Genomic DNA, 20018 nt, shown 5'->3' with positions numbered 1-20018 from the left:
AAATTTAAACTCTCAACTTTATAATAAATATTTACTCATGGCCTTATTAGAATCATCAGCATATTTATTTTGAATGCGCTGTGATTTACAATTTATGTTTTTTTTTCACATTTGAAATAACAATATTCCCTTGCAGCACTTTGTTCGGTCATAGTACAGAATAAAACTAAATATTGTTGATGCAGCATTGTTTACAAAACATCAACAATAGCCTTGTTCTTCTGCTTCTCATATAATTTTGTAAATTGCACTTTTGTCAATTTCGGGAACTTCTTGGCTGAAATTACATTCTTGTGAACACGTGCGTTCATGAAAAGATAATTTTCAATTGTTTATATATGTACACACATGAATATAGTGATAGTGTATAGTACATTATTAATATTCAAGCTGTTTATTTATTATGAGAGGTAAAAACATTGTGCATGATATAAATAAACAAGACTAAATGGATCCATTTTGATTTTTGTAAATAATGTGTTATATAGGTTGGCACTACTCCAGCAAGGCACGATTTTTTTACGGTTATTATTTTCTTTAGATGCGTGGTCTGTAGAGCAAAACAGGGAGATCATTCTACCTTCTCTGCTCCTGTGCGCCCTTGATGAGAAGTCTTATGACTGCGGAGATAACACCGGTTGTATACCAGACACATCTCGATGTGACGGTGTCGCCGACTGTTCCAATGGTGGAGATGAAAGTGTGTTCCTTTGCGGTAAGAGACAGTTTTTTTTTATTTTATTTAAATCATTTGTATTTTCATCGCCACAAAAAAAAAGAAAAGAAAAAAATGGAGAAGTAATATTTTCCCATTATTTAGTTTACTAGTAAATGAACGAAAAATACCATTACCGATTTTTTTTTAATTTAAATTTTTAAATCGTAATAAGAAAAAGAAAAAAAATCGTAATAGAGACATATATTATTATAATATATATTGTATTTATATTCAATACTAATTTATAATTTATATCCAAAAATATATTCAGCGAATATAGCAAAAATGAAATGCAAATATTAAATTTTTAGCATCTTACATACACATTTTTAGCATGGCACATTATCTCATATTTTTATATAGATAGATATATTGTTATTGTACATTTATAGTACAAGCACCTGAAACTTAAAACGATTAGTAATAACCAAAGTAAGAATTAAAAACATTAAAGAAGTTTAATAACAATTTAATGTGATGGATGTGCTTCAATACTGCTACACAAGAAGTCAATATCAGGTGAAATATTTGAAACTGCAATTCTTAGATTCTTTCCGATGCTTCCATTGATAAGCAGGACCTGTGTTTATTTTTAATTGCCAATAACGATGAAAATGCTGTTTCACAAAGGTATGTAGCTGCGAAAGGAATTAGCATGGCTGCGTTTGCTAATGAAGGACATTCTTTTAGTCGTCGAATCTAAAATTCGGATAAATCACTGTTAACGAATTCTGATTCGTGGGTTGAATCTGTTCTCATATCAATTAGTTCTTCTTGGGATGACCTTGGAAGATTGCTCAATTGTAGAAAAGGAGCAAATGGTGTTCTTATCCAATTATTCTTTATCTTCATTCAAAGTAGGAAAATATTTTTCGAAAAAAACCATAGAATTTGTGAGATGTTAATTATTATCCTTTTATTTTCTGTTAATAGTAAAATATTATTTTCTTTAACATATTCATGAAGAGAAGTAAGCATTTCCGTTTTATTATCCTTAAAACACTTTAACCACGCAGAAAGTTTACTTTGAAATGCTTGAAACTTAATGTTTAGCGTTAATATATTAGTGCTTTTCCTTGCAGAGAAAGATTCAATAACTTTTTCGAAAAAATCCGACAGATAAGAAATGAACCACAACTAATTTTGATCACGAAAATGAGATGCTAATATGGGATTTTGATCAATAAGAAAAATCCGTAGTTCATCTTTCAATATTAAAACTCATTTCAGAACTTTTCCACGAGACAACCACCTTACTTCTGTCTGATATAAAAGAGTGTCGTAATTGGAATCCATCTCTTGGAATACGAAACAGTCTTGTATTAGTAGCATTACTTTTTATATAATTAACTACAGTAGAAACTTCTGATAGCACTTTACTCAGCGATTCTTCCGTTTGTCGAAATACTAAGTTTTCTCCATGGATAAGGCTATGAACATGTCTTGCAATCGGATAAACTTTTTTTTACTTCTGCTACAAAACCTGAAATTCTCCCCATCATGGCTGCGGCATCATCAGTGCAAATCCCGATTCACTTTTGCCAATCAAGTTCATATTCTTTAAAAAAATTATTCACTTTTTCAAATATATCTTTTCCTTTGGTTGTACCGGAAAGATTTCTGCAAAACAGTACATCTTCATGAATTTGAAAATTATAGAGGTATCTAAAAAAAGCATTAAATTAGCGTCCGTTATATTATCCGCATTACTTTGTTTGATTCGTGAAATTAATGTAGACATGATAGTATCGGCAGCGCAATCTATTCTTCTTTTAATTGTGTTATTAGGCACAGGAATTTTTTTAAAGGTTCTGATATTTCGGAACCAAGGATAGTTTCGCAAATTTTTATTGCTGCTGGTAAGGTGAGGTCTTCACCATCTTTGGTTTTTGCAATTAAGAAAGCAATTTCGAAAGATACTTTTACTAATTTGTCATTCAGTTTAGAATGCTTTGAAAAACATTTAGTTTGGCGTTTTAATTCTTCAGCCTTTCTTTGAAAAAACTCAATTGTCTTATTATATTCCCCATGAACAGTGTCTAAATGGCGACGTTTTCTGGGTCGCATGCAATCATTTGATAACTGTTTACAGCGCATTACACACATAGGTTTGTTTGGATCATTATATGATGGTAAAACCCATATTTCAAATAAGAAGGATCATAGTTTCGAATTTTTTCATGCGACATTTTTTGCCTCTTACCGTTTGGTGCTGAAGATGATGCGGGCTGTCCTGGTAAAATATGAAATACTGTCCTTTTTTTGAGTCTGTTTCTGCTTCTTCTGATTGTTCGAGGGATTTTTTTTTTATTTTTTTATCCGCCACTTATCCATCTCAGGGTTAAATTTTTTAACGTAGAATAGATCAAATAATATCACCACTTACCGATACTGGCACACCACAGACTGATAACATGAAATTAGTGAATATTACCTGAATAAGGGAATCCCCGGACCAGGAACATTTTTCTCTTTTGTGACTTTTCTCCCTTTAAGGTAATTAAGCCTAACGCGAAACAGACAGCAAAGGCAGGTTATTAAAACGTGCATATGATTGGTGCGGTATTAACAAAAGATCCGCGCAACCGAAAGATAAAAGCATAACTGACAATTGAGTAAATGTTAACTCTCTTCAACCGAATTCCATATGTGAAACTGCCATAACATTCATTATATATACAGGGTGTTCGGGATAAATTTGACAGTTTCGTAAGGAAAAAGAAAATCTTCTTTGTATCTATTAAATTTAATGAATTGACACAAAAACATTACAGGCAGAGTTAATTACAATACTATCAACAAGATTTACTCAAAATAACCACCATTAGCATCGATCACAGCTTCAATTCTGCTTCGGAACCTCGAACAAGCTGATGCTACAGTCTCCCTGGGAAGGGCCGCAAAAACTGTTTTAATTTTATCCATTAACTGGGCTTTTGTATTACTGGAAGTGCGATTGGTGTCTTTTTCAACTGCGCCCCATACAAAATAATCCATGGGGTTAAGGTCTGGGGAGTTTGGAGGCCAAACATTTGGACTGGTGAAGTCGTAGAAATTTTCAGACAACCATTTTTGACTTTTCCCAGAGGTGTGGCAAGGGGCCGAATCCTGCTGCCATACATACGGCCTACCATTGGCTACCCTTGTTATCCAGGGCTTGACTACAGTTAGCAACTCCACGAACAAAGCCCGAATTCCAATGCCAGGGTTCTTCAACACCTGTTCCTGCAGATTTGCGAGGAATTCTGCTGTACGAACGCAATCAGATCGTCTGCTAGGGATCTTTCTTCTTGCTACATCCTCGTAGTCACCATTGCAAGTCTCTAGTTCATGCCTGATTGTTTTTACTGTATTCAGGGAGCATTGGGCAGCAGTCGTAATATCCTTATTTTGATGGCGGGCACGAATCATCATGATACAAGTTATTCTCTTCCATGATTCAGGTGGGTTCTAGCTATCCATCCTTTCTGACATCTTGTATATGAATGAAGAAGGGTCCAAACTTTTAAATGAAGAGAAGTGTGTGTTAATACATGTAACGTACGGAAAAATATAATTAATTATAAATATGTCAAATTTATCCCGAACACCCTGTATATATATATTTTTTTTCTTCTTAGTTTTAACACTTTTACGAATTTTAACACATTCGGTTGAATTTTATTGCTGCCCTGCGAAATCGAACTCACACACATCTACTTAATACTAGTTTTAGTTAGATACTGTGTTTGCCCATGCAACGTATGGTTTACTTGAGTCTATTTAGCATAGTTTCTGTATGAGGGGCTGATTCATTAATTAGTGTCGTTTTTATCTTTGTCTCTAATTGCACTATTTGTTGAGAAATATATTAGCAGACTGCTCGTACCTTATTCACTGACATAATAAAAGTACTTGTTTTTATTGCCTCTGCAGTATGGTGACTGTTGGGGAGGGAGTGTTGTTTACCGCTGCAAGCGAGTTATTTCGCCCAGCCCCACGTGAACTTGTTTAAGCTTTTTTTTTCATGTGTGAAGTATATGCGAAACTTTTATTGGTAACAGAAAACTAGCTGGGATGACAGTGATAATATAAAACGAGTTTTGATATGTATATAAAGTCAATATCAACAGTCCCTGATTACGAACGTGTGATGAAAGGGACGGGAAGATTTCGAGCTTCCCAGGAGAGAATTCAAAGTAAATACAAGTAAATAAAATTAACCACTGCTTTGAAATGAAACTTATATGAATAGCATATATTTACTAATATTCATTAAGCGCCGAAATACGCAGGAAGCAAAGTTTGTGAAGCAACACCAATGTGTGAATTTTTCCATTAAAATATAAAAAATAATAAAAAAAAAATAATAAAAGTTAAATACGTTTCTTTTAAGATAAAAAAATCTACTTAGTCTTAAAACATTTTAAATTTGTTTTCATTATTTCACGGTCCGCCCTCAACAAAACCTACTGCCCCAAGGGCGCCGCGGCCCACAGTTTGGGAAGCGCTGCACTAGATGACGCCTCACCGGAGTGAAAACTATAATTATCGTGATGGAGTATTTTTGCAGTAAAGAACGCTTTTGCGATACCTTAGAGAAATACGAAATATTAATGATACAGTTAAGTATGCTATCATGTAGCAAAATGAATTTTTATTACATTTTGGTTTGACGTGACCTCAAAGCTTTATAATTGAACTTTACTAATCGTGATGATAAAAATATGCAGAACACGTCTCCTTTTATAAATCGCCTATTTAAACCTTCCCCCATAACACAATAACAGTACTAAAGTGTCAAGTGTTTTGAGAAAAAAAAGTTAATATCAACTTTCAGGATGAGATACCGAGGTGCTCTCCATCCGGTAATAACGCCTTCAAGAAAAAGTATAACACTCACAGAACATCGTTCAAATTCTTTCTTTGTTATCATATTTATGAAGGAGAGATCATTGTTTGCATCTAAAATAGGTTTAAGAAATAATGTAGGTAAAATTACTCAAAAAAAAACATTTAATTTAATTTGATATATTTAGCTTAATCAAATGGCTTTTGACTATTAATAATATTAATTAGACACATAAATTGTAATGATATTTTTCTCGGTCAATTAATCCTAAATATGAAGCGATTTTAAGATTTGGATTCCACAACATTCAAACTTGCTACTACAATTTATCACGTATTTATCAATAACATATAGTACATAAAAATAATAGTGGTGTATTGATGTTTTGTATTATAATGAATACAAAAATCACTTTTTCTTAATTAATTTAAAATCCAATTGAAATTAAAATAGTTTTAATTTCAGATTAAAAACTATTTTATAGTAAAATGTTAAATCTTTCTTTTCAAACTATCTATTTTTACTTTTTTGCAATACCTCTAATTGAGGTAATTGCAATTATTTTGTTGCGAACCAGAGCTTTAACTCAATGTTAACTGGCACTAAACATGTGCCATAGGGAAGCAGACAATACGAGAATTTTGTTGATTCCGAACATTCCTTGTATCATTTACCGGAAAAGTTTTCGCGTACTAAAATTTAATTACTAATGGCCAAAGTTGATGTTCTGAACTCATCAGTACCGTTCTTGAATGTTTTATATCTAATTGTCAAATTGACAGGAAATTGCCGCTACTTTGTAAGAGACTGGAACAGAATTTCAAAGCTCTCCCGTTTGTACTTTGTTGAGGAAACTCTTTCGTCTTCATCTCACGCAATGATGCTGTTCACTTGACCTCCTGTCAACTCAAACGGAAGACGAACCATGAAACTGACAAAAGAAAGTAAGAAAGTGCTAGAGGAGAGAAAAGTCCTTTTTTCTCCACCTTAACTTGAGTCATTTGGCATTTTTGTTTTCTAGCAGAGAATTTATTTAATGGTTTACTTCACTTGTTAGTTCAATTGCAAGATAAAAACAAATAAGATATTGATTTGGTTCTTACAATGAAAATATAACACCTGGCTTTACTAGATGAGTAAAAGACATGGATTTGTATTGCATTTTGTAATTTCATGTAAATCAAGTAGGGATTTACACTTAATAAAAAATGCAGTTGTAATAAATAAGATGTGTGATCTGCATCTTGAACTAAATAAAATCAATCAAACCCATCTCATACTGCATAACATTATTAGGACGCATCTTGCATTGTTTAGTAGGTTATCGGCCTAATTAACAAGGGTAGATGTATTCTCCTATCAAGAAGATGTGGGTTAGAATCCCCCCCCCGTGGACAGAATTGTTTGTAAATATCAGTAGATGGAAGATAAAATTCTTCTCACATTAGCTGAGAGATTTCATCTCATTGGAAAACGAAGATGAAAAAAAGTTCCATGTTGCGTCTTAAAATATATATTAATTACACTGTTAATAGTTTAATTAAAGTATTCAAAATTAAATAATAATATAGTACGTTAACCCACTCAAACTCATATTTCTATTGCACAATAGGTTGACAACTTTTCGTGTGTGGAAGTCACATTAAAATGTAAGATTTATATGGCGTATTGTAGCGAAGCTACATCGAATCTCTTGTACTGGATAACCTTCACAGAATCTGTTGCATTGGACAACCTTCACAAAAAGCCTTGTATTGGGCAATCTTCTCAGACTTTTCTCTTGTACTAAATAAACTTTGTGAATTTCTATATGAATATTTTGCTGAAAATATTCCGTAATTTTTAACTCGTATTGATGAAAAGATGCATGGATTTTTCATCTTGTACTGATTAAAATGCATAGATCGATTTTCATGTTATATAGATGAAATGCATGGAATATATAATGAATTTTATAATGGATAAGATGCAGGGTTGTAGCCTGTCTTATACTGGGTAAGCGTCATGATTTTGCATTTAATACTAAATCGCATGTATTTGCAATTAATAATATTCATAGTTTTTTGTATTGCATTTTATTACGAACACAAACGGTGGACGATAAAAATAAAATAAATACAGTGTAATGAATTAGTTTCATATAAGATCAAAGCAATTAGGCGACCACTCAAAAACTTTAAGAAGGAACATAGTTAGGAAAGTTAAGTCACACGAAACAAGAAAATATACGGTACATAGAAAACGACCCACCGAAGACCAAGGACGTAGTTAAGTAATTGGTTACTATGAAATCTGGAGGGGAAAAATGAATTCATGTAAGAAATTAATAAGTGGATATCGTAAGCTAATAACAGAAGCTCTTTTTGCACTTCTTTGTACATGTTGTTTGAAATCTTGGATCATTCGCGTTATAAAATGTGCTTTGTGTCATTCTTTATGGAAAATAAGAGACTTTAATCATCTGAATTTAATTATATAATTCACTAAGTACAGGAAAATGCCGGTCAAAGAATTTAATTCCAGCAACCAAAAATACAATTTTCATAGTCATGCCCTATCGATCATACATGCCAATGACATCATTAAATTATCTTTCGGAAGACGTTTGCCTGCACGCTATATTCAATAAAACTTACTTGGAAGACAAAATAGGTGGGAGATTGGAGATCTTTCCCCACCTTTGTTTTCAAGTGAAATTTCTCAGTAAGCTTACGGCAAAGTTATTGAACCCCACGAAAAGTAACTTCTAAATCGACTTCTAATAACATCGTCCTTACAAACAGAGAGGTTCTGTTGCATAAGAAGTGCTTGCTCGGAATACTTGTGGCAATCTTTCGACACACTATCAACACCATTCTGCATCATCAGATCCAATAATGCACACATCGCATAGCTGAGACATTTTCTTCGAAATCAAAAGAAACGTTTTTCCCGTCTCTTATTACCACCAGCGGGTTATAGTGCACGAGCAGTTCGTAACCTGCTGATTATGTGTTTAATAAACAGTTTTCTTTCACTTTTGACCTTATCAATATCGAGATTCATATTCGCCTTCGTTAGTGTGCTAAAATACGAGGAACGGATCACTCTTTGACTAATAAAGATGGTCACTGCCGATCTTCGTATCGACTTCAGGTTAAATTTCCAATAGCATAAATGCATTGCTACTGCATGAATACGATAAAAATGTCTTCTTATCTTATAATTTAAAGAAAACACGATAAGATGGTTTACATTATTTCTGGACCCTAACTAGGATCTTATGCTAATATCATTTGTTTTTCCCAATGCAAATCGGGAAGCCAAAGAGTCCATCACTTGTTAATGTTCAAGGAACTTTTAGCAGCAAAAAACCGATTTAGGTTATACGAATGCCGCTGAACTCTGCACATCATTACCATACTTACAACTGTATTCTCGAATAGCATACTTATGGTTATCTTCACATCGTTAAAATAGACTGCTTTGCATTTTCTTACAAAAAGTTATTATGATTTAAATTAGCAACCTACTTTATATCACAAGTAATAATTCAGGTAATAATGGACAGAGTTTGGTTCTCCGAAAAGTTAAAATAAGTATTGATAAAAAAATGCATCACAATATTGAAAAATACATAACTTATAAAACCATATGAAGTGAATAACTTGCTAAGATATAATACGAATCACATAAAAACAAATTTCTATTAGAATAATGCACAGGTGCAAATGTTTCACATTACGTAGGATGCTCAAAGACATCCTATTAAATAGAGAATTCTCGAGTTATTCTATAATCCACTGCTAACACGACATAAAATTACGATTCTTCATTAAGTGCCAATAAAAAAATAAAATAAAAAAGACCATCCTTTATTTTGCGTTGAACTGCGTATTCGTTACACAGAAAAAAAATTTATTTAGTCACTCTGTTATATTCTCTGAAGTAATGTATTAATTGTTTGAAAACTTTATTAATTGTTTCGAATATTAGTTTGAAAATTTTGTTGTTTTTATTATTAATTGTTTTGAAATGTTGTTTTTATATTTTGTTTTAAAATATTCTTTTTATATTACTGCTGCTGCTACTACTACATTGGTGTAAAATCATCACAAGAATATTCCTTCACGAAATGCACGCAGACTTCATACAAATGAAATGATTATTATTTTTAAATAACGTTTTACTCGTCATGTTTATTCACCTGCTTCCGTGATTGAGCATCCATTTCATTCATGGGGAGGACCGAAAGGACTTCAAATGAGAAGTGGTCGGAAGTTTAGTTATTGGTATCCAATTCGAGGTTGACAGCAAAAGAAAAAATTCTATATATGCGCAAAATATTATCCACGCATATAAATAAACGAATTATTCTTGAATTCAATAAACAATTCATAATGAAGGTTTATTTTCTTGACCATATGAATTAGTATAATAATATTTGGTTTACAGATCAAGTATTGATAAAATTTATTAACTCTACCAACTAGTTTCGCCACCCTTTAACTGTTGGCATCTCCAGGAAATGGGCATATAGGCTTAAAACAATCTCACAATTATGAATAACTGTAAAAACTGACAAGAATAATTACAAATAAAATAGCATCGAACGTGAGTGAAACACGTATCGCGTGTACAAGATTAGCCAGCTGTTGCTAAGAGGAGCTTCCTGTAGTTTGTGTTGAAGTTCATTCCTTGTATTTTTAGAGATCTAATTCGTGTTTTCCATATCTCTGGGAGTATTAAACCTTGATTTCTGTTTAAGCTAACAGTAGAACGGGTGACTGTGGCTGCTTCTTTGAAAATTCTTGAATGGTAGTTTTCCTCAATGTAAGGGGAAAAGCTTTTATTAATAAATTGCTTCACTAAATTTTATCAATACTTGATCTGTAAACCAAATATTATTATATCAATAAACAATTGTTTTTTGATATAAAACACAATTGCTTATTTAAACAGTAACCCTTTTTCCATATAATTTTAACTGCATGCATGCTACCATTTTTGTCTTTTGTAAATGGGAATGATTTTGTGTATGTGCAAAAAGACCTTTGGGAATTCGTTTTCCTTTTTTACCTCTACAGTTTTTACTTGAAGAGTCTCAGTTTTACGAGAGAATTACTCATCCTCATAAATTTTACATGGGCTCTGAAACCACAATCAGTATTCGAGCCTCGTGAAGAAAATTTCCAAAGACCAAATCAGTTTTTAATATTAAACTATCTGATTTGCTAAATGTAAGCAGACATTCCACATTAAATATTTATAGTCTACTTAGTTTCATGTAGATTCAGTTTTATATTTTCTCTCGTAATACTTTCTATGACTTACCATATGTGATACGCCAGACAAGGCTGTCTTGAGAATAAGATTTAATTTGGAGAAAAGACTAATTAATATATTATCTCCAGGCTAAATAGTCGAAATAAGATTAATTCAGGCCCTCACCTAAGCCTCCCTTCTCTACCACTCAGAAATCAAATACTGATCTTCAGATTGCCAAAAGCTGCCTGCCTGTGTACGGAGATTTAATGAAAATCGATCCGTTTGTAGCAACTGAATCTTTTTCTTACACTTTTACGCTAGTGATAGTCCGGAGAAATTTTAGCGGGTGTTAAGAAGGCATTTCTCAATGCCGTAAAATTGTTTGCCCTTTTATAAACAAAGAATTTCATTCGATAATAATAATAACGAAAGATTTAAATTAAAATTCTTCAGCAGGGTTCAACGACTCATTTTACAAATTTATTAGTTTTAATAATCAATGTGGATCAAAGCAATATAAACTTCGTTATGAGTTTCTCGTAATTTATATTAAATAATTCTGATCAAGATAGAATCTCCTGAGACAAATCATATTTGTTTCAGAAAATTTGATTCAAAATTATTGGCCTAAAATTTCTTATTCCATTCAGTTGAATTAATGTATCGTCTCCTTGCTTTATTCTGCTAAGCATCCAACGTTTTCTATCAAGAATAGTTTTACAACAAATTGTTCTTATTTATCCGAATATTTTATAGGTCTATCCCTCTTCTGAACTCTCTCTCGATTTATTGCTTCACTAGTAAATGTGACAAGTCATCTTAACTTAAGAATCAATTGTTATCATTCTGTCTACTCGAAAGCTCGTCATAACTGCATACACATTTTTACCAAGTCAGAATTGATTTCAAAGAAAATGCTAGAAAACATAGCGTCACACTCAGATGGAAATTATTATTTTTTGGCGTCATTATTTTTATTTGTGACAAATTAATCCTTTCGTGTAGTTGTATTGTAATAAACTGAAGACAAGCTAGCCACTGCAAGTTTTGCTTTTCCTCTAACTCCTGCTGACGATTTTACTTTTCTTCGAGCTCCTGTTAGAGATTTTCATTTTCTTATAATCCCTAGAGTGTTTGTTTTTCCCCAAACTCCTGATAAAGTTTTTTTTGTATTATAAATTCTATTATAATACATCGTGTTCAGTATCAAAGCCAGTTTTCCATTTTTATGCATTGAAAATCAAATCCCATTCGACACATGTTTATAAATTACGTAGACTTGAGATGGAAAAGTTGGCTGAGAAGTAATATTTGATTCGCATAGAATTTTAGGTGCTGAGTTCAGAAAAAATAGTAAAAAAATTTCACTCACCAATTTTATCTAATTTCTAATTTTATCATTTTTATTAGTAGTATTTGGATTTAAATTCAGCTCATTGGTATTTATTTTTATTCGCCTTTATTTACAACTAATTAGTTGTATAAGTGCTTTTTTGAAGGGCCTTTTTATGGTAAATAAAGAAATTTCCACGAAACTTCTCATTCTTAAGATAGAGGGAGGGAAGAATGCAGATAAACGTGCAGGTGGCTACTTTCAATCTGATTCGCCGAGAAAATGGATGACTTTTCTATTGTCACAGACACTTATGTTTTCCTGTGTAATTCTTTAGTTGAACTTTAGTCGCTATCTACTAAGATTATCATAGTTCTGAAAGTTGGCATATTTTCTAAGTTAGTGTGAAGATTCAATGTACTACTGGTTACCAGTAGCACATTCCGTGCATTTGAAAGAATGATACCAAAATGTAGCCTTCATTCTCAGCAAACTTAAGTACAATGATCATGGATGGACAGTTTGTGGTGATCTTAAAGTCATATCTATGATTTTGGGACAACACAGAATATACACCAAATACCCGTGCTTTTTATGCGAGTGGGATAGCCGAGATCGAGAGCAACATTGGATCAAGAAGGAATGGCCAGAAAGAGTCACATTAGAACCTGGAAGTAAAATTGTTACACGAAACTGTGGTTACTTGGGAAAAAATCATTTTATCCCCGCTTCACATAAAGCTGGGATTGAGGAAGCAATTTGTCAAGGCTTTGTCGAAAGAAGGAGAGTGTTTTAAATACATCTGTGCAAAATGTCCGGGGTTATCTATCGGTCCTGACATTGGGAAACTTATGAAGGACAAATTGTTTGAAGAAAAAATGGCAACTGTTGAAAAAGAAGCGTGGAAAGCTTTGAATAGGTGGTGACCAAATGTTTAGGAAATCACAAGAACCCCAACTATAAAATGATTGTGGAAGACATGCTACAGAAATTCAAGGATTTGAGATGGTCCATGAGCTTAAAAGTGCACTTTCTCAATTCTCATTTAGACTACTTTCCTGAAAATCTGGGAATTGTTAGCGAAGAGCGATTCCACTAAGACATCAAGGAGATCGAAAGAAAGTATTAGGGCAGATATAATGTCAAAATGATGGTGGACTATTGCTGGATGTCGCACACACGGGAAAAGAATTTCACAGAAAAAGTTCAAAAAGAAGCTTTGAAGGAAAATGAAAAAGACACCACAACGAAACATAAGCTATGTACTAAAGGTTAATCTTTAATTACTTTAATTAATTTTTTTCCCAATACGTTCATTCCAAAAATGTTTATGGAAAATTTTAAATACTGTTATTTTAATTATAAATATCGAGATCCACTTTGTGAAAAATCCTTATGTAATAGAGAAAATAATGGAAGAGATTCCAGATAATTTTTCATGACTCGAATTTTGCCGGCCTGTGTTATTATCTTTCGTCTCATACAGATCCTTCTAAAATAAAGGAGAATTCCATCGATCACTTCTTTGGAAACGCTACATGCAAAAATTAAAGAAAATCCAAGTGTGCCTTGATATTTCCAAAGTGTTTGACTGAGTTTTAGTAGTGGGTCTTTTTAAAGTAACCTTGCATTTTATGGTTTCCTCCTGTCCTTGAGTTTGTCAGGTTCTCTCTCACTACACAACACATCGTGATGGATGGGTTTCTTCTGTATATCAACGATCTTCTCTAATTGAATCCAATGCACAGTTTCGCTGATAACAGTGCCCTGTATTATTCTTTGTTATCTGAGAAACGTCGGACTATAAAAGCCAACGAAACTTCGAGAATCTCTGCTTTTGTACTCCAAACTTGAGAGAGGATCAGATAACCTTGTTAACGTCCACGCTGATAAATTTAATCTTTTCTTATTTCTTGTAAGAAAGAACTACTTTTCTTCAAATCTGACCTTGGATAATGCCCACATATCTTTACAAATTGAGATATCTCACTCGGTATAATTTGACTTAAAATGTTTTTGACATGTAGAGGATACAGATATTGCCTTCTGAGCATCCAAGAAATTAGAGTTGCTCTTCAGCTTCTCTAAGCACTACTTTATTTCTGAAAGAAAAGTTCCGCATATTGCTTCAGGCTATAATCGTACTTCTATATTAGAACATATTCTTAAATTCTAGTCATCTGATATGTAATTTAATTTTGATAATCCTGTGCTACCACAAGTCACAAGGCATTAGGCCTTGTAAATCTGTCCACGTATGCCCTTTGTGCCTTGCGGCGCAAAAGTGTTAAAAGTATAGGGCTTTAAAAATTAAATTATAGGTTAAAAGTGATGGTCTGAGTGGGTGCTAAAACGTCTTATGTAATCCGATGATTTTAGTATATATGCAAGACCCAAGACGTTGCTGTCTATAAGGGTGATGCAAAATGCCTTTATATTCCCTGCTATCTGATAAGGTTGCTGTGTAGGGGAAAGTTTATGAGCTAAGTGCTCTGCCCGAGTGGGTGCGAGTTAAACATCTTCGTTAGGAATTAGGATGGCCTTAGGTCTCCTATATTTGGGGACATCTGTTTCGTCATAATTTTCTGCTTGTTGTACAAGTTCATTTGAATGTGAAGACGATGCTGAGAAGAACTTTACTGCTGAAGATTGTAGGAAAGAGTAGATGTAGGGATATTTGTATCCCGGTGGAGTTGGACATTTCTGATATACCATGGTGCGTTTAAGATCATGCGGAGACATTTGTTTTTCACTCTTTCTAGTTTGAGGACATTTGTACTTGAGGTGTGGCTAGGGAACGCATAAGTAATAATGGGTCGAATCATCAACTGATAAAGGAGCAGTTTAATTTTGGTATCCAGCTTGTTATTCCTATTGATAAGCTATGCATACGACGCTTTTGCGTGTGGACTGAAGGTTAGTTTTCTGTCCAGCAGTACCACCCCAAGATATTTGGCTTCTGCTTTCCAGGGAATCTTGGTATTAAATAGGAAGATGTCATCTTTGGGAGATATTGAGTTTTTAGTGAAGAGCATGGCGATACTCTTCTCAGGGTTTACTTGCACTCTCCATTCCGAGAACCAGTGTTCTAATTTCAGCAGGTTTTCTTGCAGTTTCTTGGTGACAAGATGCGGTTTAATAGATCTGGTTAATATAGCTGTGTCGTCTGCGTATAGGGCAATGATAGATTACATTGGATTGTGCAGCATGTCCGCCTTGTAAACCGAGAAAAGTATCGGTGCCAGTAGGGACCCTTGAGGCACTCCTGCCAAGATTCGTCGCTGGGTAGATAATATATCATTTAGTTTGACTTGCATTCGTCTGCCACTAAGAAATGACTTTATAATTTGGACTAGATCTAATGGAATGCCGGCTAAAACCAACTTGTATAGTAGTCCAAAGTGCCATAGTTTGTCGAATGCCTTTTCTAAGTCAAGAAAAACTGCTCTGGTGTATTGGTGCCAATTGTAACTTGTGGTAATGAACACAATTAGTCTGTGAATTTGTTGAGTGGTGCTGTGAAATGGAAGAAAATCAAACTGTTCTATAAGAAGAATGCTTAACATTTTTACTAAAAGTTCAATTCCGGAAAGGATAGCTTTTTCTGCTATTTTACCCAAATTAGAAATCAGACTTATGGGACGATAACTTTGAGGCTGCTGAGGATCCTTGCCAAGCTTACAAATAGGAACTACGTCTCTCCCAACTTCTATGCAGAGGAAAGTACTTGAACCTGATTAGTATATGTTAACACTGAGATATATCCTTATAAGGACTGACTTAAAAGGATGAAGCAAGAATGCTTTTCATATTCCCCGTTATTTGTCGAGGACAGTGTAAGGATAAGGTGTTATTGAGATATATAAAGCTCTGATCATTGCAGGAGGATAAGAGCAATAGCCGAGCCTCAGTTAGAACTTCATTGGTTACAGCACTGCCATCCATTACCCTCCTTGGTACCCATTTTAGTCGCCTGGTACGACATGCATCAGCTACATTGGTTTTTTTTTAAGTAAAGCCAATCCTAAATATTAGGACGATCTCCAGACCACTCCATGGTGGTCTGGAGATCACCAGACCACCATGGAGTGGTCTGGTGATCTCCAGACAGAAAGACAGTCCAACTCAGCGTTGGCTCCATCAGGTGATGGGGCACCCCCCCACCACCGAGCAGAACCGCTCATATTCCAGGGAAAAGCATCCTCCGATAAAGCCCCTTACCGGAGGACACCCTACCCATAGACTCAAAATATGCACTCCCAGGAAAACCTCCCGAAATCTAAGCCCCCCCCCTTCACCCGGAGCGAAATTCCGGAAGAAACCTGAGAGAGCAAAACTCTCGAAACTCTGCGTCCATTTAGTCGCCTCTTACGACATGCTTGGATTTGCATTGGCGATAATTAAGTAAAGCCAACTAAAAAATTAGTTAAGACGATCCCTAGACCGTCCATCTCAGCGTTGGCTCCACTCAGTGATGGCCTTCCACCCACACGCCACCACCGAGAAGAACCGCTCATATTCCGAAGAAAAGCATTCACCGGACTGTGCTGGAGAACACTTTCCCCGGAAACTGAAATTGCTCCCTTAAGGCAAAAACCTTAAGAGAGCGAACTCAAACTCTCGCATCCCTGCGCCCCAGCAACAGCCGAGCCTCAGTTAAACTTCATTGGTACAGCATTGCTATCCATTACCCTCCCAGGGTATTAATTAATCACCGCATCTCACGGTCGATCGCTGTACTTATTTTATTATAGCATATTTAAAATTTATTTTAAATTGTGTATGTTACTTCATACACAATTTCTAATGCTATGCAAAATGTATAAACCAATAAAGTATAAATTTTAATATAAACTTAAAGTTTATATATTATTATATTTTATTATAAAATATTATTATTATGACGATAAGCATCTTAAACCATTACTGAATACTACTGCTACAATTTATGTAAACAACATAATTTGATGTTTAGAGTCGCTTGCCTCCAGATCATATGCTAGTGACGTTAGTGTTAGCCTGAAGAGAGTAATATCATTAACAGCACTCTAAAAATTCATGATTCTGTGTCGAGGAGAGAGAGAAAGAAAGAAATTGGGGTGATTAATGACCACTCTTACCGAATCACCCGCTGCCTTCCATATAGGCGTGTATGCGTCCACAGGTATTTCCACAGTCATCGTTCATCAAAACTGAGCTAGTTAACTTCGACAAAACTAAACACACAGCGTAACACTTATCCAATATCCATTCACAGTTCAACTTCAAGAACTTTGCTTCCACTTAATTGTTCTCTGACACAAAAGTTCTTGTTAGTTCTGCTTAGTATTTATTTACAAAACGTACAATCTATATGCAGAGTGTATGGTTTAGTGCAATTATATGAAACGCAATTTATATAATTATAATGATGCAATATTATAAATTTCTAAAGTTTTTTTTTTTTTTCATTTTGCTTTAGCAGCACTGAATACACCATTGACAATCTTTCGCATTTAACAAATTACGAAAAAAAAAGGTTCTCAGTTATTTTTCGAATGATTGATAAAACTGACTTTCGCGTTTGACAGATGTCTAGTGATAAATGACTTTCTAACCTTTTATAAAATTCACTTCATTAATCAAGTTTAGAACATTTTTAAAAATCTACGTTCATATGGTTAAAATACGGAAAAACGATTCAAAATAATGTCATACGTTTCACAGGACTTTTTTTGTTTTACAGGAAGACGAAATTTCTTTCACCTTCCTTCCGTTTAATCGAAGCAAAATTTCATGTAAAACATGAAATACTCATAAAATTCGCATTAGTTTTTTTTTGAGTAATTATATGTAGTATTTTTGAAGTCATACGTAAGTTGCTTATCGTATTCTGTTCGTATTTAAGAGGTTTTCGAATTTAAAAGTTTGATAAAGTATTTTATTTCTAATTTAAAATATTTTCATCTAAAGCGAATGTTATTACACTTCGTGACGCACTATCGTTTTAAATGCTTCACCAAAAATACTGACACTTGTATCCATCTTCCCCTCCACCACTTTTAAATGATACATCGTTATATTCTGAAGCTCATGAAAATACTCTCAGATTAAAAGCAAAAAGGTGGGAATTGGAAAAATGTTTAAAATATTTATTACGTTTAAGAATCTCTTGTTGCTATAGTGATGCACTTCTCATATATCATTTAGCATTTTCGAGTTAATGCATCCCTGCATAAGATGTTGCATTCGCATAATCACATACACAGAAGTTTTGCTCATGTTATTCTGATTATGTTTCGTTTATGAAATTTTCAACACCAGATAATTTAGAGATTTGAAGGTGAATTTTGAGGTCATTACTAGCAAAGCAACTTTGCATAGCTACCGTATGCGATGGTTTCATTCCTTTTTCTTTTTAGTACCTTATGTTTCAATTTTTAGTAAAATATTTAATAGAGTTTATTGTTCTCATCCCCTCAAGAGAGAGTTTATCTCAGTAAATAAAAATGATGATTCATCTTTGTCATTTTGGCAAATTTCTTCGGTAATTTAAGCTTTTGCTTTCTTAGTTAGAAAATATTAATAGATGATGATAGAAAACGGTGTTTAATAACTTTCCTAAGAGAAAATTAGATACTATGTACCCTATCTTAACTTTCCTATAGAAGGGAGGTATCCCTGATCCATAGTATCCCCCCCTTTCTTTAGGAAGAAGGAGGTACCCCCTGATCACCATCAACACTGCCTGCGAAGTGTATTCAGAAACACTATTAAGATACTAGGCATATTGTTTTTCAAGTCAATTCAAATCTGCGACAAAAAAAGTTGTGGTGACATACCATACGTTGAAAGTGTTTATAGCCTAAAGACTTTCAAATATATTTCTTTAGCAGTTATGAACTGTACCACAAAATCCGATTATCTCTCTCATCATGATCATTGTCATGCGTATTAATGCTAGGATAGTTCCTTCTTAGCTTGAGGCACAGGCCGTTATTTTCTACTGCCTTCACGAAATACAACCTTTAACTTTGAAACATGATGTCTGAACGGTTATGCTGAGCTCGGGGGTTAGGCATCCCCTCTTACTCTCACATGTTACTGAGAGGGGATGTTAGTATACGAAATAGTTTAAGGATCAACCGTTTGCTATAATGATACTAGCGTTAGAAATGAGAAGTTGCCGAATTGAAGCAGGTATTTAGAGATTTATGGAAATGCAAATTGATGGGAAATACCAGTGAAGGTCAATATGGCGGAAGCGAACGAGCAGTAAGGAGAACTCAGTAGTTCATTGACTGTTTATCAAGTCACTATGACATGCTTACAGTAATTAATTCATCGAAGATTAAAAAACAAAATAATTCATTCAACGTATTAAAGCATTTCTCTGCAAATGTATTAATTTTCTTTCAAAATTATTTGAAAAGTTCGATGTATAGAGCAGCTTTTTCGGATAACCGTAACCTTTACACCACCGGTCGTACTTATATTAATGTTTTACAACCTTTGCTGGAAGCGATTCGCATAAAAAATAAATAAAAAATTACGATTATGCACTATTAGAAATAGAAGCATTAACCGTTCCTAAGTTATTGTTAGAATTTTTAAAATTAATGGAAATATTAGATCAGCAACAAGTACTATTATTATATTAGCAAATTCGTATTATTTTGTTTGTAAACAATAAGAATTGTTTACATTGCTTACAAACGTTGTTCGTAAAAATTTTAATTTATTGTTATCATAAAATCTTGTTATCATGTTTTATAAACAAGGGAATGCATAATAATTGCATAGAAAATATTAGAAGCTGCTTAGCATTTAAACAAAGAAACAAACAGACAAGCACACGAACACACACACATTCAATCAAAATACTAGTTAGGATCAGATACACAAGATGG

General features: G+C 33.8%; 1 protein-coding gene across 1 annotated transcript in view; it reads left to right on the top strand.

Moving 5' to 3' along the window:
• The first annotated feature begins 403 nt into the window (after positions 1–403).
• The window catches only part of LOC150094741 (G protein-coupled receptor GRL101-like), a 211521-nt gene continuing 191906 nt past the window's right edge, over positions 404–20018 (top strand). The window contains exons 1-2 of the mRNA XM_090411656.1: positions 404–410; positions 542–715. Of these exons, the coding sequence (XP_090267782.1) occupies positions 404–410; positions 542–715 (181 nt within the window). The remainder of the gene's footprint in view (positions 411–541; positions 716–20018) is intronic.

Source organism: Typopeltis vanoorti, chromosome 21 (genome assembly GCF_054136105.1).
Source record: "Typopeltis vanoorti isolate ZY-2024b chromosome 21, IOZ_Tvanoo_1.0, whole genome shotgun sequence".
NCBI lineage: Eukaryota > Metazoa > Arthropoda > Arachnida > Uropygi > Thelyphonidae > Typopeltis > Typopeltis vanoorti.
Note: the sequence above shows the minus strand (reverse complement) of the source record. Positions and strands in the feature narration are given on the sequence as shown.